Source organism: Pleurodeles waltl, chromosome 7, assembly GCF_031143425.1.
Source record: "Pleurodeles waltl isolate 20211129_DDA chromosome 7, aPleWal1.hap1.20221129, whole genome shotgun sequence".
NCBI lineage: Eukaryota > Metazoa > Chordata > Amphibia > Caudata > Salamandridae > Pleurodeles > Pleurodeles waltl.
In genome coordinates, this window is record NC_090446.1 from 591839977 (window position 1) to 591864663 (window position 24687).

General features: G+C 45.2%; 1 protein-coding gene across 2 annotated transcripts in view; it reads right to left on the reverse strand.

The window, feature by feature from the left end:
• The window catches only part of KDM3B (lysine demethylase 3B), an 892876-nt gene that overhangs the window by 541806 nt on the left and 326383 nt on the right, over positions 1-24687 (reverse strand). For both annotated transcript variants that reach the window (XM_069244431.1, XM_069244432.1), the window contains exon 10: positions 21461-21675. In XM_069244431.1, the coding sequence (XP_069100532.1) occupies positions 21461-21675 (215 nt within the window). The remainder of the gene's footprint in view (positions 1-21460; positions 21676-24687) is intronic.

The following is a 24687-nucleotide window of genomic DNA, read 5'->3' on the forward strand; positions in this document are numbered from 1 at the left end:
TGAGAGTGAATTTCCCATTCGTGTATTGATGCATCTGTTATTGTGGTATGGGGCACAGGGTCTTGAAATGACCGCCCCTTCATTAAATTGCTGAGATTCCGCCATTAAAGGGACTTGTGTGTTTGGTGATCTAACAACACTAGATCTTGCAACTGACCCGTACTTGAGACCATTGCTGTGAGAGGCACTTTTGTACTGTCCTCATGTTTAGTCTTGCATGCAGTACTATTGCTATGCAGGATGCCATCATTCCCAATAGTTTAATGATACATCTTACAGAGTATTGTTGATTTGGCTGCATTTGTGGTATGAGATTTTGAAAAGCTTGTATCCTTTGTATATTTGGATAGGCTAAGGCTTTTTGCGTATTGAGAATAGTACCTAGGTAAGGCTGCACTTGTGCTGGTTGAAGATGGGATTTTTGGTAGTCGAGTGAACCCTAGTGTATGCAGGGTCTCTATTATGTATTGAGTGTGTTTTTGATATTGTGTAAAATTGCTTGATTTTATTAGCGAATCGTCTAGATATGCTAAGACATGTACGTGTTGTCTTCTTAGGTAGGCTGCTACTATCGCTAGACATTTTGTGAAGACCCTTGGAGCTGTTATGCCAAATGGTAGAACTTTGAATTGATAATGGTTTCCAGGTATCACACACCTTAGGTATTTTCTGTGAGCTGGATGGATGGGTGTACGGAAATACACATCTTTGAGGTCTAATGCAGTCATGTACTCTTGTTTTTGTAGTAGTGGAATGACGTCCTGCAGAGTTACCATGTGAAAGTGATCTGACAGGATATATAGATTTAGTGATCTGAGATCTAGGATGGATCTGAGAGTGCCATCCTTTTTGGGAATGAGGAAGTATAGTGAGTATACTCCTGTTCCTTGTTGAGAATGTGGAAAAAATTATATTGCCTGGTTTAGAAGTAGCAATTGTACTTCTTGTTCTAACAGAACATTGTGTTCTGGGGACAGTTTGTGATAACGTGGAGGAAGGTTTGGGGGGAGAAATCAATTCTAGGCAAAAGCCATTGCAGATAATTGACAATACCCCCATTGATCTGTGGTGATATTTTGCCATTGAGAGTGAAATTGCTGCAGTCAGCCCCCCACAGGAGATGTGTGGGGTTAAGGGATGGTTATGTCACTGTTTAGATGGGTCAGTGGCTTGTTTCAAGGTTTGGAACTTGCCTCTAGTTTTAAAGTACTGAAATCTGCAAGACCCTCTAAATCCCCCTCTCTGGTACTGCTGTTCCCCTGTTTTGCCTGCGAGGTAGACATCTCTGTGGATTGTGGCTTGAATTCTCCTCTGAAATGTTGTCTGTGAAAGGAGCTTCTATAGGGTGTTGTGTACAAGGCTCCCATTGTGTTGGCAGTTTCGGAGTCTTCTCAGTTTTTCTACGGCTGTGTCTACAATAGGGCCAAACAGGTGCTTTTGATTAAAAGGCATATTCAGCACTGCCTGCTGGATTTCTGGTTTAAAACCAGAGGAACGTAGCCCTGCGTGTCTGCATATAGTGATGGCAGTATTGACGCTTCTAGCTGCCGTATCTGCAGCATTGAGGGCAGACCGTATTTGATTATTACTTATGGCCTGACCCTCTTCCACAATCTGTCGTGCCCTTTTTTGGTGTTCCTTTGGGAGGTGTTGTAGGAGTTCCTCCATCTCATCCCAGTGGGCTTTATCATACCTTGCTAGCAAGGCTTGCAAATTTGAAATTCGCCATTGGTTGGCAGCCTGTGTTGCTACCCTCTTGCCAGCAGCATCAAAGTTTCTACTCTTCTTCTCAGGGGGAAGAGCATCCCCTGACAACTGGCTATTAGCCCTCTTTCTAGCCGCACTTACTACCACTGAGTCTGGAGGAACTTGGTGGGTAATATAATCAGGGTCTGTTGGAGCAGGTTTATACTTTTTATCAATGCGTGGAGTTATTACTCTAGCTTTGACTGGCTCACTAAATATTTGAGCTGCATGTTTAATCATGCCAGGTAGCATTGGAATGCATTGATATTTTGAGTGAGGGGAGGACAGTGTGTTAAAGAGAAAATCCTCTCCTAGGGGTTCAGTGTGCATAAGTACCCCATGGTATAAGTCCGGGTCATTGTCAGGAATAGGATCTGGATCGTAGAGATCCCAAGGATCAACCATATCACCATGTGAATATTGTGAATGAGTTGGTGTAGGAAGTTGGCTCTGTATGTGCTATTTCAAAGTAAGGAATAGCATGCACAGAGTCCAAGGGTTCCCCTTAGAGGTAAAATAGTGGTAAAAATAGATAATACTAATGCTCTATTTTGTGGTAGTGTGGTCGAGCAGTAGGCTTATCCAAGGAGTAGTGTTAAGCATTTGTTGTACATACACATAGACAATAAATGAGGTACACACACTCAGAGACAAATCCGGCCAATAGGTTTTTGTATAGAAAAATATCTTTTCTTAGTTTATTTTAAGAACCACAGGTTCAAATTTAACATGTAATATCTTGTTTGAAAGGTATTGCAGGTAAGTACTTTAGGAACTTCAAATCATAAAAATTGCATGTATACTTTTCAGGTTATTGACAAATAGCTGTTTTAAAAGTGGACACTTAGTGCAATTTTCACAGTTCCTGGGGGGAGGTAAGTTTTTGTTAGTTTTACCAGGTAAGTAGGACACTTACAGGGTTCAGTTCTTGGTCCAAGGTAGCCCACCGTTGGGGGTTCAGAGCAACCCCAAAGTCACCACACCAGCAGCTCAGGGCCGGTCAGGTGCAGAGTTCAAAGTGGTGCCCAAAACACATAGGCTAGAATGGAGAGAAGGGGGTGCCCCGGTTCCGGTCTGCTTGCAGGTAAGTACCCGCGTCTTCGGAGGGCAGACCAGGGGGGTTTTGTAGGGCACCGGGGGGGACACAAGCCCACACAGAAATTTCACCCTCAGCAGCGCGGGGGCGGCCGGGTGCAGTGTAGAAACGAGCGTCGGGTTCGCAATGTTAGTCTATGAGAGATCTCGGGATCTCTTCAGCGCTGCAGGCAGGCAAGGGGGGGATTCCTCGGGGAAACCTCCACTTGGGCAAGGGAGAGGGACTCCTGGGGGTCACTTCTCCAGTGAAAGTCCGGTCCTTCAGGTCCTGGGGGCTGCGGGTGCAGGGTCTCTCCCAGGCGTCGGGACTTAGGATTCAAAGAGTCGCGGTCAGGGGAAGCCTCGGGATTCCCTCTGCAGGCGGCGCTGTGGGGGCTCAGGGGGGACAGGTTTTGGTACTCACAGTCTTAGAGTAGTCCTGGGGTCCCTCCTGAGGTGTTGGATCGCCACCAGCCGAGTCGGGGTCGCCGGGTGCAGTGTTGCAAGTCTCACGCTTCTTGCGGGGAGCTTGCAGGGTTCTTTAAAGCTGCTGGAAACAAAGTTGCAGCTTTTCTTGGAACAGGTCCGCTGTCCTCGGGAGTTTCTTGTCTTTTCGAAGCAGGGGCAGTCCTCAGAGGATGTCGAGGTCGCTGGTCCCTTTGGAAGGCGTCGCTGGAGCAGGATCTTTGGAAGGCAGGAGACAGGCCGGTGAGTTTCTGGAGCCAAGGCAGTTGTCGTCTTCTGGTCTTCCGCTGCAGGGGTTTTCAGCTGGGCAGTCCTTCTTCTTGTAGTTGCAGGAATCTAATTTTCTAGGGTTCAGGGTAGCCCTTAAATACTAAATTTAAGGGCGTGTTTAGGTCTGGGGGGTTAGTAGCCAATGGCTACTAGCCCTGAGGGTGGGTACACCCTCTTTGTGCCTCCTCCCAAGGGGAGGGGGTCACAATCCTAACCCTATTGGGGGAATCCTCCATCTGCAAGATGGAGGATTTCTAAAAGTTAGAGTCACTTCAGCTCAGGACACCTTAGGGGCTGTCCTGACTGGCCAGTGACTCCTCCTTGTTTTTCTCATTATTTTCTCCGGCCTTGCCGCCAAAAGTGGGGTCTGGCCGGAGGGGGCGGGCAACTCCACTAGCTGGAGTGTCCTGCTGGGTTGGCACAAAGGAGGTGAGCCTTTGAGGCTCACCGCCAGGTGTGACAATTCCTGCCTGGGGGAGGTGTTAGCATCTCCACCCAGTGCAGGCTTTGTTACTGGCCTCAGAGTGACAAAGGCACTCTCCCCATGGGGCCAGCAACATGTCTCGGTTTGTGGCAGGCTGCTAAAACTAGTCAGCCTACACAGATAGTCGGTTAAGGTTCAGGGGGCACCTCTAAGGTGCCCTCTGGGGTGTATTTTACAATAAAATGTACACTGGCATCAGTGTGCATTTATTGTGCTGAGAAGTTTGATACCAAACTTCCCAGTTTTCAGTGTAGCCATTATGGTGCTGTGGAGTTCGTGTTTGACGGACTCCCAGACCATATACTCTTATGGCTACCCTGCACTTACAATGTCTAAGGTTTTGTTTAGACACTGTAGGGGTACCATGCTCATGCACTGGTACCCTCACCTATGGTATAGTGCACCCTGCCTTAGGGCTGTAAGGCCTGCTAGAGGGGTGTCTTACCTATACTGCATAGGCAGTGAGAGGCTGGCATGGCACCCTAAGGGGAGTGCCATGTCGACTTACTCGTTTTGTCCTCACTAGCACACACAAGCTGGCAAGCAGAGTGTCTGTGCTGAGTGAGAGGTCTCCAGGGTGGCATAAGACATGCTGCAGCCCTTAGAGACCTTCCTTGGCATCAGGGCCCTTGGTACTAGAAGTACCAGTTACAAGGGACTTATCTGGATGCCAGGGTCTGCCAATTGTGGATACAAAAGTACAGGTTAGGGAAAGAACACTGGTGCTGGGGCCTGGTTAGCAGGCCTCAGCACACTTTCAATTGTAAACATAGCATCAGCAAAGGCAAAAAGTCAGGGGGCAACCATGCCAAGGAGGCATTTCCTTACAGTTGGTGAAGGCAAAGGTGCTGGGCAAGTGGGTGGAGGCGAAAAATAAAGTTGTGGTGAATGAGGGGAAGAAGAATGGGTAGGTACTGGCTTCTTCGGTTTATACATTTTTCCTGGTGGTGGGAAAGTGTCTAATTGTTCTTGAAAGGCCAACTTCCTTTTGGTTTGTAGAGGAGGTGCAGTAATTATTCTGCCAGTCTCTTTATGGATGTGAATCCTTGACTGTCTTTCATCCATATCCTCAAGGGTAGGCTGGATCACAGTGTCCTCATCAGAAGGTCTATAAGACTGTTCATGCAGTGATTTTGAGCTCTGTTTAAGATGGCTCGAAAGTCCTTGCTCTTTTGGGTAAGAAGATTTTTTCAGCTCTGAAGATGGTAGTTTTTTCGGGCCCAAAAATACAGCCGGTTGTTTCAGCTCCGAAGCAGGGTGTCGAGGCTTCGACTCCAAGGAGTGAGGTCGTTTGCTCGAGTCTGAAGTAGAACACTTGATGGATTTACTCGACTCCGATACTGACGAGTGGCCTTTTTCGACACTGAACTCAAGGTAGGTTGACGAGAGTCTTTTTTCGGGTCGAACCATGGCTCTCTGGCAGTGGTGTACCCAAGGCCTTTGATGATTTTTTTGTAAGTGGGCGTAGGGGCAGATGTACTCCTGTGCTGACCTGCAGTGATAGGCCTATCTTCTTCCGAATCTTCTTCGGAGTCGGTGTCCCTGATGGAAACAGCCATCTGCGCCTATTCCTCCTTCATGGTGTAGAGATGTTTCGTACTCTTCTACGCCATTTCCAATCTTCTGGGTCTCCGATCACGCAGGGTCTTCTTAGATCAAAACGATCGACAGCCCTTGCAATCTTGTTCTCTATGACCGGGAGAAAGACATAGATTACATACGAGGTGTTGGTCTGTTTAGGGCAATTTTGTGTGGCACCGGGGACAAAATCGAAATGAAGTCCGATCCATCAGGCTTCTACGCAGTAGACACGAACAGGCCAAGTCGGGCGCAAGCGCCCAGAAGGGCCAAAATTATTTTCCAACAGTACTACTGGTTTGAGGCTAGATGGAAACGCAATCAAAACAATACCGACGATTAAGGGAGTTTTCTAAAGCTTCCGGTTCGAAATCTCGGAGCGAGAGGAAGCACGTCCGAACCCGACAGCGGAAATAAAACAATTTAACAATGGAGTCGATGCCCATGCGCACTATCACCGAGAGGAGGAGTCACTCGATCGTGCGACTCCAAAAAGACTTCAAAGAAAAACCACTTGTAACACTCCGACATGAAACATGTATGGCAATACAGAACTTGAGATGTACAAACACATCAGACTTAAAGGCCTACCAAACCTTGAATTCATTTATTTAATGCTGTAGCAAAACGACTGAGGACCGTCCTTTCATGTCTGAAATGCTTTGACAGTGTTGTGAGATTAATGAACTAGGAAGAAGGAAACAGAGACAAGCTTAGCCGTTTAAGGGCTAAATAAATAGTAGTTAGCTTTAAAAGCTTCAGTGTAGTGTGCATGCTTGTGGAGCTTCGGGTACACAGGGCCTTATTATAGACAATAGTACATCTGGTGCTAAGACTACAGCTACCCTCTGTGTGTATCAATATATGAAAGTTGTAGAGGAATCACAAATGTTTGAGAGATGCTTCATGAAGACTGATTAAACTTGGGCTTTTGGCATTTTTTTTATATTTTTATTTTTTTAAGTTTCTGCATTTTGTTGTTATAGTTCCCTTCACATGTCCTAATGTATACGATTTGCTGAACTTGTATTATCTCCAGTCTGGTCGTATATGGAAGTTGTTGTGGTGCTCACTGCTTGTGGCATTGGCTGCACTCACACAGGCAGGCAGGGACTCTAAGGGCAAAGTGCACTACTGCTTCAAGTACGTCGATCTGGAGGTGAGTGGATGTAAAAATAAAACCTGCATCTGGCTGCTTGAGTTGCTCTGCGGGATACTCATTGTGTAGTCACAGGGGCAGGAGCCTGGCCAGAAAACAGCACAGGCAAGCCCCCTGCCCCCTTTGATCGATGCAAGTGCTTTCCTGGGTTCAAACTGTTGTAATATTTCTGTTTATAATCATGTGGTATGCTCAGTGCAGAGTTCAGCTTGATTGTGAGTGATAATGATTATCCATGGGGCACAAGCCTAACAGTTCATGATTAATGATGTGTGAAGACTCACTGAATAAAAGAAAACAAGACTGAAGCATGTCAGTATATTCTGACAGAGCGCACTCACTACTGTCGTGAGGTTACTTTAGTTATTACACAGGTACTTTATTTTGCCTTTTGCCTGCAGCTTCTACCCTTTCACTCAGACATGCATGTGTATTTTTCTATTATTTTAGCAAAATACCTTATTTTAATGGAGCTGTTTTTATTATTTTATCAGCTTGTCCTTTTACACAGACTGGTAATCTTTCCTAAGCACAACATTCTCAATCTGTTCTCTATCCAAGGTTGTATGTGATAAATTAAGAATTATTGCCAGTACAGAGCATTCAACATGTCCTCAACTCTTATACACAGAAATATACGTGCTGTCACGTCAGTGCAGTTTTCTCAGCACACCAGCTTTATGATGCTTTATTTTAAAACACTTCACTGGCCCCCACACGATAGAGGGGAATTCCAACAAGATGCCATCATATACTCCAAGTTGCCTTTGCAAGTTTCTGTTGCGACCGGACAGTCTCTCCATCCATGTGGGGGACTTCGTGGCAGACCAACAGACTTCTTCCTTACCTACGACCACAGGTATATAGGTCCTCCCAGAGGGGCCTGATGGGCAGATTAGGGCTTACACTGCCATGCTCTTGTAGAGAACATAAGAAGCGCAGGTAGGGATTTTAGAACCATTGTGACAGAATGATAGGACTTTTCCTTAGTTTCACTTTCCTTGTCACTGCCTTGCTTTAATTATATTTTAACATTCTCCTAATCAAAATACATGCCTTTTTTCATAAAATGCAGTTGATTCATGTAGGAAGCTGGCTATGTATATACTATATCAAAATGAGATATAGTGTGCACAGAGTCCAGTGGTTCCCCAAGAGGCTTGACAGAAGGCAATTATAGATAATACTAATGCTCTATTTGTGGTAGTGTGGTCGAGCAGTTAGGCTTATCAGAGGGTAGTGTTAAGCATTTGTTGTGTACACACACAAGCAATAGAAGAAAAACACACTCAATGACTTAACTCCTGACGAATAGGATTTTATATAGAAAAATATATTTCTCGGGATTCCCTCTGCAGGAGTCGTCATGGAGGGTTGGAGTGGTCAACCCATGGAGGACACTTGGTTGCCATCGCCTGGGGGCCCTCTCTGGTCAGCTGGGCCACCTGAACTCGGGCCACGGGCCTCAGGTGCAGAGTGGTTAGGACTCACGATTCTGTAGTGAGTCTGGAGTCCTTCACAAGAGGTTTTGTCTTCTGTTCTTCTTTGGACAGGGCCTCTGTGATACAGACAGTCCTCTGGAGGTTTTTCAGAGGTCGCTGGACCTGGCAGAAAGCGTTGCTTTTCTTCTGCAGGTTCGTTGAAGCAGGAGACACGCCGGTAGTGATGGGGCCAAGTCAGTTGTTTGTTCCTTTCCTTCTCTGCTCGGGTTTCTGCTAAGCAGTCCTTCTTGTGGGGTTGTCAGGAATCTTACTAGCTTGGGTCAGGGAGCCCTTAAATACAAGATTTAGGGATGTTTTTAGGAGTCAGAGTGCAGTAACCAATGGCTACTGTCCCTCAGGGCGGTTACACCCTTCCGGTGTCCACTCCCTTTGGGGAGGGAGGCACATCCCTGACTCTATTGGTCCTTGTTCTTCAACTCAAGATCGGGGATTCTGCAAGGAGGGGGGTCACTTCAGCTCTGGACACCATCGGGGTTGTCCCGGCTGAGGTGGGGACTCCTTGTTTTTCCTAATTATCCCTCAGGACTTGTCGCCAGAAATGGGGCTTTGTCCGGGGGTTGCTTATCTCCACTAGCTGAAATGCCCTGGGTCATTGTAACACGAAGCCTGAGCCTTTGAGGCGCACTGCTAGGTGTTACAGTTCCTGCAGGGGGGAGGTGTGAAGCACCTCCACCCAGTGCAGGCTTTGTTTCTGGCCCCAGAGAGAACAAAAGCTCTCACCCCACAGGTCAGAAACTTGTCTCTCAGTGGCAGGCTGGCACAGACCAGTCAGTCCTACACTAGAGGACTGGGTAAAATACAGGGGGCATCTCTAAGATGCCCTCTGTGTGCACTTTGTTTAATAAATCCAACACTGGCATCAGTATGGGGTTATTATTCTGAGAAGTTTGATATCAAACTTCCCAGTATTCAGTGTAGCCATTATGGAGCTGTGGAGTTCGTTTTGACAAACTGCCAGACCATATACTTAATATGGCCACACTGTACTTACAAAGTCTAAGAATGGATTTAGACACTGTAGGGCATGTTGTTCATGCAGCTATGCCCTCACCTGTGGTATAGTGCACCCTGGCTTTAAGGCCTTCTAGAGGGGTGACTTACCTATGCCACAGGCAGTGTTTTGTATGCATGGCAGCCTGAGGGGGATGCCATGTCGACTTTGCCTTCTTCACCCCACCAACGCACACAATCTGCAATGGCAGTGTGCATGTGTTAGGTGAGAGGTCCCTTAGGGTGGCACAACACATGTTGCAGCCCTTAGGGACCTTTCCTGCTCACAGGGCCCCTGGTACCACTGATATCTTTTACAAGGGACTTATCTGTGTGCCAGGGGTGTGCCAATTGTGGAAACAATGGTACATTTTCAGTGAAAGAATACTGGCCCTGGGGCCTGGTTAGCAGGGTCCCAGCACACTCTCAGTTAAGTCGGCATCAATATCAGGCAAAAAGTGGGTGGGGTGAGGGGGACTGCAGGGTAACTTCAACAAGGGCCATTTTCCTACAATTCAATATAACCTATTGAACCTCGTTGAGGTTCTATTTTGCCTTTGTATGTGTGAAACGTATGACAGAGAAAGGGCTAAGATTCCCCTGAGAAATCCAGATGACATGCTAAGGACTGCCGCAAATCGCCTTTTACTCTTGGGTATTGGTGAGGTGCTGCTAGCTGGCTGGAAGATTTAGGCCAACAGTTGTCAGACTCAGTCCCCCACACCCAGTGGTGCCGCTGCACAAATTCAGCAGTCTTGTTACTCATACGAGTCTTCACAACACTACTGTTGCAGCTTGCTGCAGCTCCTCAAAGAGCGTGTCTAGTAAGGTGATCTCAGAGAGCTAAAATACGAGTGACTAAAGCATTTTAGTGTGCTGATGTGGACAACAGCTCTGAAATGTGTTAGTCTAACCCCTGTCCCCAGTGTTGCAATTTTGAATTTGAGTCTTTATGAATTTGTTTAGAAAGCAAATATTCAGAACTAGTGTGAGTTTTGTCTGATTTTGGCACCAGACAAAACACAGAAGTTGAACTCTTTCTGCTTGTTTCTGTTGGAGCTTCTCCACCTATTGTTGTAGACTTTACTGCTCCTCCTTTGTTTAATCTTATTTCTCCTCTCTTTGAGGAAGGCTCCTACTCTGTCCCCCAACTATTGTTATGTGATGGAGCTGCTGTTGTGCCATGGCCTGCTTCAGCAGCTTGCTCCTATGGAGAGCTGTTCCCTCCCTCTTTGTGTCCCCCAAAATGGATTGTGCTAGGCTGAGGGGATCCGTCAGTGCTGTTTAATATGGGTCTACATGCTGATAGGAGGCTTGTGGTGTTGAAGCTTGTAAGCTCCTCCTCCCTGTTGCTCTTCTAATGAGGGTTCCACCTCTTCGTTGGTGGCCACGAAATTATAGTGCGCCTTTTGCCTTTGCTGCCTCACCATCCCTTTTAATCTGATGCAGTGTCTCATCCACTGCTGTGCCAAATAGCTGTACCCCAGTTAAAGGGGTGTTGAGCATGTTGGCTTGAATATCGTTTTTGAAACCAGACTCCCACAGAAAGGTGAGTCTCCACAGGGTTATCCCTATGACAAGCTGCCTGCTTCCTCTATCACCAACATCCACACTAGATTTCAAGCAGATATTTGCAATGTTTTCCCCTCCTCAATGAGACAGTATTGCTTGTATTGATCCAGTAGGTGCCTTGTTAGTTTCCTCGCTTCTTCCCATTGTTGGTGGGTGTGGCATTTTATCAGGGCATTATAGTTCATATTCTTCTATTGCTCTGTAGCTCCCCTTCTGACCATGCAGCCTATTAGGTTTACTCTCTTTCTTTCCCACTCAAGGTGTCCTCCAGTGAATGGGGATCATTAACTCTCTTCCTGGCCACTATGACCTAATTTGCTGCTACACTGCCCTAAATGTTAAAGTGGTCCCTTGACGAATGTTAATATTTTTTCTCCACTGCTGGAGTTACAGATTTAGAGGCCGTCTGCTCCTTGAATGCACTCTTTTCCTTGATCTAGAATGCTTTGCAGCATTAAGAGATGACTGACACGCTTAGGGTAGGAAAGTCTCTAGCAGGAAACAGGCTTGCACTTTCGTCCTTGAGCTGCACCCCAGGCTTGCGTGAGGCTCACTGTCTCACTGCAATATGCACTGGAATGTAATTTTGTTTTATGGACTTGAGGTGTAGGACTCGACTTCTCTGGCAAGTCTACGTTGAGATCTTGCAACCAGTCATCAATGCTTTTCGGTGTCCCAGAACATCTCCTGTCCATCCAGGTCACCTTCTTTGAAGATCTCCTGCTTCGCTACCTAAGGGTCTTCTGCAGCAGGTGGCTGGAACTAAGCCTGCTCTTCCTCCTCTCAACTCCCCCACTGCCTTCAAAGGGACTCAAAGATCCTTGAGGGATTTATGGAAATCCTTCTAGAGGATTCTGGCCTAGAAGAGCCTCTTCTTCCGCTTAATTTCAATCACCCTTTCTTTGGCATTGTGCGCATTCAGAGGCTATTTCTTCAGGTTTGTGGCACATATGGTTGCCTCCTTTGTCTTTTCGCACTCCTGATCACCTTTCAAAAAATTTTTTTCCTTTGGACGCCTGTAGGGAAATGCCTCCCTTGGCATGGTTACCACCTAATTCTTGGCCTTTTGTTGATGCCAGTTATGATTGAAAGTGTGCTGGGACCCTGCTAACCAGGCCCCAGCATCAGTTTTCTTTCCCTAAACTGTATCTTTGTTCCCACAATTGGCACAGTCCTGACACACAGATAAGTCCCTTGTAGATGGTACCCCTAATACCAAGGGCCCTGTGGCCAGGGAAGGTCTCTAAGGGCTGCAGCATGTATTATGCCACCCTGGGGACCCCTCACTCAGCACATGCACACTCCTTCACATCCTGTGTGTGCTGGTGGAGAGAAAATTACTAAGTCGACATGGCATTCCCTTCAGGGTGCCATGCCCACATCCCACTGCCTGTGGCATAGGTAAGTCACCCCTCTAGCAGGCCTTACAGCCTTAAGGCAGGGTGCACTATACCATAGGTGAGGGCATTGTTGCATGAGCACTATGCCCCTACAGTGTCTAAGCCAAACCTTATGTAAAGGACGATGAGGCAAATACCCTCTAACCCTTATGACCAGGGTAGTAAATGTGGATAGGTTAATGGTCAATGCAAGGGGGAAGTAACCTAGACTTCGAAGGTAATCAAATGGCTAAAGTAATTCTATGCGTACAACCAATGTAACGTCAATAGACATTTATTGCATTATATATTTCTTTGCACATGTTATTCCAGACATTAAACATATATTTTGTTGAACATGTTATCCTGAACATAAAAGTTGCATTCGTCTGAATAGGTGCTCCTAGTAAAAACAGTGAAGGTGCTGCAAAAGTGCAGGAAAGTGAAGGTGATATATACAGTATGTACAAAGGTGGCTTTAAGAAAATTATGAACTTCTAGTGGCTCCTTCAGTCCAGGAAGCCCTGAAGTCTCATAAGGCTTCTTTATGTTTATATATTCCATTCTCATAGGTATGTCGACGTTTCGACCCCATTGTAAAGAAGAATCAATGTGACTATGTAAATCACGTATGTGTGTACCTATTGCTACTGTCTCTCAAGGGCAAGAGTGACGCCAATCTTCAATTGTGTTCAGTCCCCTCTCTGATGGTGCCACATTTCTCTATCCAGAATAGCTCTCGTTTCGATAAGATGTACTCTTTATCTCCACCCCTTGGTCCCAAGGAGATTTGTTCTATTATTTGCCATTTAATGTCTTCACACATGTTGTAGTGTTTCATAGTGCTCCACGAGCGGAGCGACGCACACGAGCTGAGAGGACCAGATGGGGAACCTTCCCTCCATGGTCCGTCGGAGTCTGTCCGCCTCTGTGATTTACTTTGCTGGTAGGTAGGCAGTGCAGAGACTGATCCTCTTGAAAATTGCCCACACAGACATTGCCCTGCATCTTCTCATTGAATGCTTTTCACTATATTCAGCCTACCCTTTTAGTAGGTATCACTACCTTGCACGGTCTTCAGGGCGTTAGTTGTCTAACCTCATTCAATTAGGCATCACTTCATTGTACGTCTTGGACCCAATTATGCCTGGCTCTAGACACTTCATTTTATCTCCCCAGCGTGGATGGATGATTCCCTTATTCCTCAGTGATGGCAAATAATTTTCTTCTTTTCCTTATTCGTCTTCCCAATTTTCATACCTTATGTTGGCTTACAAATATTGTAACTTTCTCTTAGACCTATAATTTCATGTCCTGATGATGATCCTATCTTTTTAAGGATTGAAAAATTGTCAACTCTAGTACCTAGAATGAATTGTAGAATGTTGATACTGTTGTATACATGAGCACTGGTACTTGTAAATTGTGACTACACCCATTGTGTTTAATTTGTCACACATATGCCTGAGCTTTTTAAGTCAAAATTGACTGTTTTCTGTTTTTGTTTGTTGTTCCTACACTGTTCCCTAACATTTATGCACAATAAATATTTATGAATTGTCACTTGGAGAACATATATAGATTTCATTGAATCCTTATTTAAATTCTTGATGTTACTGTACTTTACATGAGGGACCATTGTTCCTTAAAAATGCAGTTGCTTCTAAAGCAGACTGATCATTGTCGACATCGAAGACTGACAAGGGTTTTGGCTAGATTCTAAATTCCCTCAAGAAGTAGTCAAACTCTTTCTTTGTAGGAGCACCGTCATCTCTGCATCCAGTCTTCACTTTCTTGTCAACCTCCTCTGCCTTCCGTTTGGCATACGCGAATGTCTATTCTTGGGTGTTGACCGGTCTGTCAACATCTAGGGTATTGTGCACTCCTTCTATCCCTCTCGCCCTGGTGTTAACATTGAAGGTTTTGACAATTTTGGCTGTCTTGGTATTCCAGGGGCGGGATCTGTGGGCCTCTGTTTTTTTGCTCACCTTCAGTCAACTTTTTTGCTCCAAGGCTGCCTTTTTGGACTTTCTGTCCAAGAACTTGGAATGCTCAGTGCCTTTCGGTGGCGTTGTTACCTTATGGGCCCTTTTTACGGTGTCCTTCACCGCTTTCTTCGCTGCCCTTTTCTTTTCAGCGTCTGTGCCTTATGTTTCGGCGTCCAACTCTCCGCTGTGTACAGTTTAGATGTCCTTTAGTGATAGCTGTGGTCTTTAGGTGGGTATGGTGTAGTGTTGTAGCCTAGTCTTCAGCGTACCCTCAAGGTCTTTGACACAAATGCAGCGCAGGCATCAGTCCTCGTCTGGATGGTCCTTTGGGGATTAGAGGTTACAGACCTCGTAGAGGGGTCTCTACATAAACTTGTGGTGGCAGTTACAACAACATTTTAAAGGTGGATTTTCCAAGTTTCCTGCCTGCCCTCCTTCTCCAGCAACATGGCTGGTTTCAGCAAGGTCCCTGCACTGGAAAAAATTATGCGAGAAGGGTCCTCTTCGAGGTTTTAGGCGACTGTAGATTTTCTTCAAAATACTTGATATTTCTAAAAAAAAAAAAATCAGAGCTCCTCTGTGGCTTCCAGACCCATTGGCAGCAAAAACAATCTGAAGACGACCACTACACACAGGAACATCTAGGGCTCTGTCTTAAGTCATATATAGGGACAGGCATACCACCAAATGATGTTCGACACCCACAACAACCCCAAAAAACTAAAAACCAAGAAAGGACAATTTCCAACCCGAACATTAGATGGAGGAATAATGAGAAGCATGTAAATCCAGAAAAGGGTTCATACTGCAAAATGTGATTCTTACTTTGGGATGGCAGGACAGTCTTTAGGAGAAAAGAATATTATGACTGCTCTCCATTCTAAATGCAACTCACAGGTGTATGTTGCCCTGTTTACAAGTGCACTGTATAACATGATGTCAGGGGGCAAAGTCTGTCTCTTTCCTGCTACTCCTTTTTCACTGCTCTGGGTCATAGAAAAAAAACATGTGTGAAATGATCATGTTTGGGTCCCTTTCTTCATAGAAGATGTTCTCTTAGTCCTCTTCTTGGGGGCGCAGGTGTCATTGGAGGCTCAAGCTCTGTTTGTTCTTCCTGAGGCTTCAGTGGGATGGGAAATGCCTTTAGGGAGTTTACTTCTCCTTTCTCTTCATGCAGGACTCCACTTTAGCCTTCAGCCTAATCTTTTTCCACTCGACGTCAAGAGCTTTGTTCGGTGCCAAGGCCCCTTTTTCTCAAGGCACTTTGTCCTTCCTGCATCCTTGATCCTCCGCTGGAGGAGAGTCGACCCCCAAGCCATGGGAATTTTTGTGCATGTCCTCAATAACAGTTTGCTTACGTGTTGAGATACCCTTGGAGTACTTTGTCTAAATACTTTGGCCCCACTGAACCCAATTGCTGTTACCTGACACTTCCTTGTCTCACTGTCTTTCAGCGTCTGGCGTCTTCTCCATCTCCATTTCAGCGAGCTCCTAAACGTCTGTGCTCAATTACTGCACCACCTCAGTTTCCTCGGAGTGCCTCTTGTTACTTGAAAGCCCAAGGTCTCTCAGCTCTGTTTTCTGTTGTGACTGTTGTAGGAAAGCACCCTCTTTTTGGCATGGTTACCCCCACTTTTCGCCAGGTGTCAGTATGTCTTTGACTGTGGTCACTGGCATCCTGCTAACCAGGACCCCAGTGACTGTGCTCTCTCCCTCCAAACTTGGTTGCTTAGGACTTAGCACACCCCACAATTGGCATACTGGTGCCCCCATATAAGCCACTAAAATATGGTACTTAGGTACCCAGGGCATTGGGGCACCAGGGGTTCCCCATGGGCTACAGCATGTATTTAGTCAACCATGGGAGCCCCCTTTCACTACAAGTCAATGCAGGGTACTGGATTCAGGCAGCAGAATCACCTGAAATGTGGGGTACTAAGTACAACTTCACACCATGTGATGCCTGTCGGCATAATCTGGGTTTTCCAGCTAACTAGCAGTGCCTCATTTAAGCCCAAGAGCAGGGAAGATTGTGGCAACCAGGCGCATGACAAGTAAGACTCCTTAGGGGAATCGTGTTCAATCAGATCTCATGCCTTTCTCTCAGTTACATTAGTCTCACACAGGCAAAAACAAACAGAGGCAGAATATAGTTCAATAATGGTTTACTGAAATAACTGCATCTTAGATAAAATGGCATGTTTTGCAATAACTTGGATGATAAAACACACTAGAAGCAAGAAGGTGACGAAGTGTGAAACACAAAAACAGTACCATCATACTGTCACTAGGAGTGATATATATTTTTCCTACCAAAGCTATGTACGAGCACAGCATTATAAGTCTAGTCTGCCCTTCAGGTTCCCCTCCTGGGGAGACCTCATCCATAATACTTGAGCAAGGAAGCCTGTAGTCTAGAGAGACACCGTCCACATGTAGGCTAGGGGTTCAGCAATCAAAGCAAGTAGCTGTAGCGAAGCAATCAGCATGCAGTCGTGGTCATATGGATGGAATTTTCCTTTAACGTGCAGGGGACAAAGGAGTGTGTTAAAATAAAACAGCTGACATTCTAAGAAAGGGTCCCCACGTAAAAAATGTGTGTATTTCTGTAAATGTTGGAGACAAAGCCTATTACTTTTGCCGGCAACCCTATCTGACTACAGCCTTGAGGAAAGCACAAAGTGAAATTAATGACCTCTGAGAACGTAATGCTTTTCTAGGCGAAAAACAATCAGACAGAGAAAATTAAATAACATCGCAAATATGGCTATTGCTAGAAAAATAAAGCAAAGCTGAATAAAATGTAACTGGGCTAAAGTGCACAACGGCAGACCTAGTTTACTAGATTAACGTGTATAAAATATAGTTAAAATAGCTATACATCAGTGCTGAGTGGGCCTCACTGCGACTCATGTGCCTGCTGCCCGTGAAGTGCCGGTGGGGACTGCATCCTCTTCTTGTGACTCTCCCAGCTGCTGAGGATCACCTCGGACTCCTCTACTTGGATCAAGTCCTCTGGCCTTTGCTGGTCCACTTCAGCCTTGCAAAACCTTTTTCTCAGACTCATGCATTTGCCAAGGATTCTTGATGGTTTTTCAATACCACTGACTGACTGCATCATGACCACTGATGTGGGATATCACTTACATCACTTCTGGAACTCCTCTTCTGCTCCTCTACTGCAATGTTGACTTTCTTCCTCCACCGTGGACCTGGTCCTGCATCCACAGAAGGGTGTGTAGTGGCTCCTGCCACAGCCAGACACTCCAACTCGAACTGGACTTCGTCCCCTTCTTTTGCAGGTCCTCCTCTGTCAGGATCCACCTTTGATTACTTCCAGTCTTGGTCTTGCACACTCCTTTTCCAAAGCTCTCCTGTAGGTTTGGGGAAAAAACAGGTACTTGCCTCCTCTCCTGGTCGCGAGGGGCACTGTGGTACTTACCTTTTGGGGTTCCTAGTTCCTCCAGCTCCCCTCTACTGATTCCACTTCCTTGGGTGGGGGACTGCCTTTCACATTCCACTTAGTATATGGTTTGGTCTCCCTCTAGGGACTTCATTATTCGCTACTGTTTTTGTTGTTTGCTACTGCCTTCTATGCTAATCACTGACTTCTAATGTGTACATAATAGTGTTTACTTACCTCCTAGTGGAGTACTGCCTATTCAGTATTTGTGTTACAATAATAAAGTAGCTTTATGTTTGTAACACTGTGTGGTTCTTTCATGTGTGTAAGTGATGTGACTGTAGTGATACTGCATAAGCTTTGCATGTCTCCTAGCTAAGTCTTGGCAGCGCATCCTTACCTACCTCTAGAGAACCCTGGCTTCCTAGACACTGTCTTCACCTGACTAATAGGGGATAGCTGGACCTGGTATGAGGTGATAACACCACAGGTGCCCACCACACACCAGACCAGCTTCCTACAACTGTGCAACAGACTTAGCCCACACCTGTTTCTTCTTGTCTTCAGAATCTTGGCCAGGAACTCCACACAAACACAAATCACAGCTCTCCAAGCTGTTGTCTTGAGAAGGCAAAGATTGCAAGCCTAGTGGCTGCACCTCTGGAGGAATTTTCAGACAACACTTTGGGCAAAATCTAAAGGGAGTATGATCCATCACTAATGTTCATTTTCCAGCCCAGGTTGTTGGTGCCTTCTCAAGGGGGACTCTCAAAAACCTATTTTTTTCTGTGGAAAACAACATTCTCTTGACACCAATCCACCAATTTTCATTTCCCTTCAGGATTGTTTGGTTTATTAAGTGATTACTCGCCAAAACATTTATTTTTCCACGTTCTACACTCCCAGCTAGCTTTCAGTGCCAATGGAAGAAAGAATCTGAAGATGGTGAGCATGAAGAGTGACTTGCGGGGCATGTGTCCAACATCACAAAGTGATGGTCAGGACACCAAATGGTTGACACACCCCCAAAGGAGGCAAAAAGAAAGAAAAACCTTGACAATAAAAATAAGGCTACAGGAGACAATACCAAGTCCAACCACTAGACAGAAGAATGATGTATAGCAGGTGAATCCTCAAAAGCTTCACGCTGCAAAAGTGGAAGACCTTGCCCTCCCAATGTTAAAATGGAGGTATAACAGAGGAGGAGTGAGGTTAATAGGCAGGAGAGCAGGCAGAGATGGGATGACACTGCCACTGTGTCCACTACTTCCACCCCAAGGCCATAATAAGCAGGATATCTGGTGCCTGGATTAGCTGAGGTGGGTGTGTCTAAAAGGATGGTTGCTCCTTGGAATAACCATGACATTTCCTGTACTGATGATCCATCTGCTCACAGGGGAGGCTAGGCCAGGTATGTGAGCCATAACTCTGTTGTTTTTGAAGCTCTCCAAGGAGGTGTCAACCTTCTATGCAAAGAGCGCTTGCCATTGAAGGGTGTGCCCTTGGTGGTGGTTGTCTGGATATCACCAGAGAACTCAGTAAAACACATTCAAGTCTGGCAGCACTGCGTGAGTGCTGTGCCCATGGATTGTGCCACAGCAGCTGAGGCCGCACACCAGGATCTATTTAGAGGCAACCAAACCATCTCTGAACAGACTGGAAATTGGCTATTTCAGGTGGTCAGGTAGAGTGATGACAGCAAAGTTCCCAAACAGCATAGACATACAAGTCCAGGAGACAGGTGCCTTTCACTGTTTAAAAGGCAAGGCTGACAAATATGTAGATTTATGTCCCAGAAAGTTCAGGTTCTTCTGGAGGAGCCTTGGGTCAGGTTTTAAGGAGGAAACTGGACCATTAGACTATCTGGTCAATGGGGAGGCAGAAATCATGAGCAATATGGGGGCAGGTATAGGTAATCTGTGAATAGTTTGCTGAATCCTAAAAAGAGCTTCCACCATGCAAACAGGATATGAAGATATATTTATCAGAACTGTTGTTTACCTTAAATTACTAAGAGCAACCTATTACTTAAAAGACCTCAACCTTTTCACCATTGAGACTGCTGTCTATTTAGCCATGTTACTTCACATTTCCCCCATCAGATAATTTAAGATCAGTTGTAGAAAACTGAGCTAACATTTCAACTTTTTTAAATTCACTTGGAGTGTAAACATAACAAAACATAAAATGTTCAATCATTCTAAATTTCTTTTTGACTTAAACACTATCCTTGACCTATATTTGTGAGGGCTCTTGCACATGGTTGAGGCTTATTAATTTTATTGAAGACACCAGAATGAAGAATGCATTTGCTTGCATATCTCATTTCGCAAACTGATTTGTCTGAGGTATTAGACATTTGAATGCTACAATATTATGTTTCTGCAAAAAAAAAAAAAAGTTGATTCTACTTCCCAGCAAACAAAACAGCAATTCTTAAGCTACAAATAGAACTCTAAAGGAATGCATAAGTATCTCTGAGCAGCTTGTGGTGCACTCCTTGGCATGGGGACACCATATTTCATTAAAATAGCTTCTGAATTCCTGCATTAGATTGATTTCTGGTCAGATACTGTCAGAACTTGGGATCAGCGTACTCTTGCACCATGGCACGGTCTCAGCAACGACCCCTTTAAAGGTTGTCACAATAAAGGTTGCCACAATCTCTCTGATGCGATGCGCGTCTGCCCAGCTCTTCTATGCTGCAGACTGCGCCGTTTGCACCCTCTTTGTGGCAAATTCCATCTGTCTGGAGGCCATAGTAAGTGGTGGTTACATTGCCCTAGAGCCTAGGACTACAACTCCCAGCAGTCCCACATTGCAATTATCTTTGAGTGTGGTTTGGGTGTGGTCAGGCTATATAAGCCAGCCCCACCCCTGTTCCAGTGCTTGCTATTCTGGAACCTCCTTGGGGAAAGAGCTTCCTACCTTTCCTGTCATCTGGAGAAAGGATTCTCCATCAGCGAGTGGACGGACTCGCACCGGTAAGAGCGTTCCGACAGGGGGGTTTCCCCGCCGGCTTGTGAAGTCTTGTTACTTTGTAACCGCTTCTCCTGGATTCTCGGAAACTAGCGGAGTTCTGGTTGCCATATAGCGACTGGATTCTTTCAGTCAGCATTTTTTCCTTTGTAACGCGTTTGCTCGAGGGAGGAGACAATTACCTTTGGCACAGCTCAGATTAATACTGTCTCTATGTGATTGATAATAATTTTACGTGTGAGTTATTCTCATGTTGTTTTTCTGATGTTTGCATGTTTATTAAGAAATTGTCTTATTACTGATCGCGCATTGAGAGAGACATTACCTATCATCGTGTAATGATCACACTAATCGATGTTACTCATTGAAGTAACTGCTATTGCTGCTTATTTCGTTAGCGGTATTCCTTTTGAGCTTCTGACATATGCTCTTGATATACTTTTGGTGATTGTAGCTTAGTCTTCTGGTTTTGGCCTAAGTGCTTTATTATGTCATTATTTTTGAGCACATGATAATGTTGAAATGCTTTGTGCTTAACAATTTCTCTTTCAGATCTCCCTCCTGGCTGTTCCCTTCCTTCCCTTCCCCCCGTCTGGCCTCTCCAATACTCCGCGCCATTGTGCAACTGAGTTGGTGCTGCCTGGAGGAGGGCCCCTTGATTAGCAACACGCAGATCCCGAGGAACTGTGTCTTGACAGATACCGATAACAGGGGTGGCAAAATGCTTATAACATATAAGGAACACTATATTGCCAAGCATCATGTATTATAAGATTACACCCCACAGAGAGCAAGTTTCTGTAGCAACTGGTTAACATTCTGTGATGCGATTAGATACTTGCAGAAACATGAACAGAGATTAATCTCTTACGCTGTGGCTCCACCATCATCATTGCTTCCTTTTCGGACATCACTAGTTGACAAAACTGATCACCAACGTTGGCAAGAATGTATTTGGATGTCTCCAAGTCTATGCCCTCAGCACAGGCTGACGTAGGTACCCACAAATTCATTGCATCAGGGTCACTTTGCTGGGGGCTCAGAAAACCCTCGACACGTAACACGCCCTTCCGGGTGAAGACCAGCCTGTAAAACAGAATAAATATTAGCCCTATTACAAAAAAAAGGTGAAGCTAGAGTCTTGTAAATGTAAACAGGAAGGTGTTTTTAGAGGGTTTATGGCACATGAATTAACAAGAACTGATGTATAAGAAAAGCAACATAAAAGAGCAAGGGACAGGGGAGGGCACCCACCAGAAGACAGAAGATGCGATGTGACCTGCATTACAAAAACGCACACGGGTGTTCTATGCACATACAACTTGTGTGAAAGGGAACCATGCATGAAAGGGATCAATAAAGGAGGGGAAATCTGGAATGCTGATGGGGATGGAGTGGCAAAAGGAGCTAAATTCACAAAGATTGGAAAGAATGGCCTCATGGGTGAGAAGAACAATTGCAGGACTGTAAAAGGGAAAGAAGACCTTCAAGGCATGGTGTAAAGGGACCCCTGTCGGAGGAGGAGCCAATGGGGCACCAACAGAGGTCAGGGATGTGGAATTCCTATCGCCCGACGCCCGGGACATCTTGTTTGGGGTCAAGGGCAACAAGTTTGTATGTTTACTTTGTCCTTGGGACAAGTAGGCCCAACCCTCTGCAGCCCAAACCCTTTGGCTGCCTGTTTACAGAGAGTGGAACTCTCTGCAGTTGAGGTAATGTGTTTCCAAAAGATAATGCTGTTCGAACTTGTATTTATGGTTCATTATTTGAAAGCCTTCATTATTAGGGTGAGTGCTGTAAATAAATGTTTTAAGGTCACACTTCACTACTGACGTTGGCTCCAGTACAAAAAAAAAACGTGTACGCACGTTTGAAAAATTTAGGCTAAGTATAATGCTCCCAGAATGCTCTCTGATTATATGCAAATGAAGTGTCATTTAGTAAAATGTGTTGATGCATGCTAGCATTTCCCAAAAATATTTCTAATGGAAAATCAGTGTAACCATTTTCAACACGATTATGGGAAGCATGAAAATAAACAAACACTGACAAAGCCAACTGATCTGACATATTTTTATAAGTCTTTTAGTTTCATAAATGCGTGTCTTGTTTTGACATGGCTTTTGTAACACTTTATTGTTGTGGGAGCTACCAGGCCCTCAACATTGTAACAAACATTGGCAAAACCCCCCCAAAAAGTTTTTGAACTCTTAAAGCACACGTTGCCACCAGCGGCATAACAAAGGCCCCGCAGCCGCCCTCCAGGGGGCCCCTTCAGCACAGCACCTGCACTGAGTAAGTCTGGAGAGGGGGCTCCTCCATGTTCTTTGCAAAGGGGCACCCTCCAGTTTCGTTACGTCACTGATTGCCACTGTAGTTCCCGACACTGAACAAAACTACTTTGTGTGGCAATATGCTCCTTGTGGAAGAGCAGAACGCGATCACTCACAGTAAAGCCAGCCGAAAGAGAGAGAAATAGAAGTTTAATAAAAAACAAAATGTCTTTGTTAACACCAGACCTAATTAGGGACCAAGACCCACAAGTAGGTAGCTTTTTGCATGTCGCAAACAGCGACTTTCGCGGTTTGCGACGTGCAAAAAGCACAATGCGATGCACAAACCCAGTTTTGCGATTCAGTAACCTGGTTACTGAATCACAAAACGGGTTTGCGACTCGCAATTAGTAAGGGGTGTTCCCTTCCTAATTGCAACTCGCAGTGCAATGTAGGATTGTTTTGTGACCGCGAACGGGGGCGCAAACCAATCGCAGTTTGCACCCATTTCAAATGGGTGCTAACACTTTCGCAAAAGAGAGGGGATCCCCATGGGACCCCTTCCCCATTGTGAATGTCACTAAACATTTTTTCAGAGCAGGCAGTGGTCCGCAAACGTTTAATTTTTCGTTTTTGTTATGCATTTCGTTTTCCTTTAAGGAAAACGGGCTGCATTACAAAAAAAAAAACAAAAAAACTGCTTTATTGAAAAGCAGTCACAGACATGGTGGTCTGCTGTCTCCAGCAGGCCACCATTCGCGAGGGGGTCGCAAATTGCGACCCACCTCATGATTATTCATGATGTGGGCATTTGCGAAGCCCTTGCGAATCACAGATGGTGTCAAGGACACCATCCTACATTCGGATTTGCGACTCGCAATTTGCAGGTCACAAATCTGAACCTACCTACATGTGGCCCCAAATTCTTAAAGAAAGTCACAAAAGTGCACCCATGGTATATGTCGTACCCCTATAAAATATTTGTAAACTGTATTTTAGCATGGGTAAATACGATGTGTAGATTTGCTCATGTGAAAATCTATTGAGCATTTGCAAGTTCATTTTCCCTCCAGCCACTTTCTTCGCAACCCTGGAAGAAGTTCTAATTCTGCCATCGTCAGGAGTAAATGTCCAACCTTTCTTATTATGGGAAAATATTAGAGAGAAGCTGGTAAAAATCTTTAAAACATGCAGGTTAGTAGGTTTGCAGACTCAAAGGCATTCCAGCCCTGGAACTATTGCTTACTGCTTCCTCCAGCCCCAGTATGCAGATCTGCAGAAAGGTGGCAAAATAAGGAAATTGCTACAGTAGGGATTGAAACTGCAAGTATTCAAGCCCTACTATGGTAGTAGCCCTGGCATAATCAGAGAGGCTATTAATTGCTGCCATAATTTGTCGCCACACTACATGGCACCAAAGGGACAAGTAGATCTTTTTACAGGACAAGTAGTTTTGAGAAGCAACCTGTCCCCTGGACAAGTAGATATTTTAATAAATTCCACACCCCTGAGAGGTGCTCCTGCATGTAGAGTGGTAGCAGAGCAGCCCATGCAGTGGATGGGGCACAAGGCCTAACACCACACACAATATATGAGACGGAAGGACAAGAAAGCACCATTTGAAACATTTCATGAAGGTCTCACCCAATTCTCTTACAGAATCAAAATGTCAAGCTAACCAAAATGCAAAATAACGCCATAATTGAACTTTAAAAGGAAATCAGATCTGAATATTAAAATGTTTAACAGTGAACACTGTCATAAAAAAGTAACACTACCAAAACCCACAGATGCACAGTGGAAAAACCATAAATCTGTACATTGC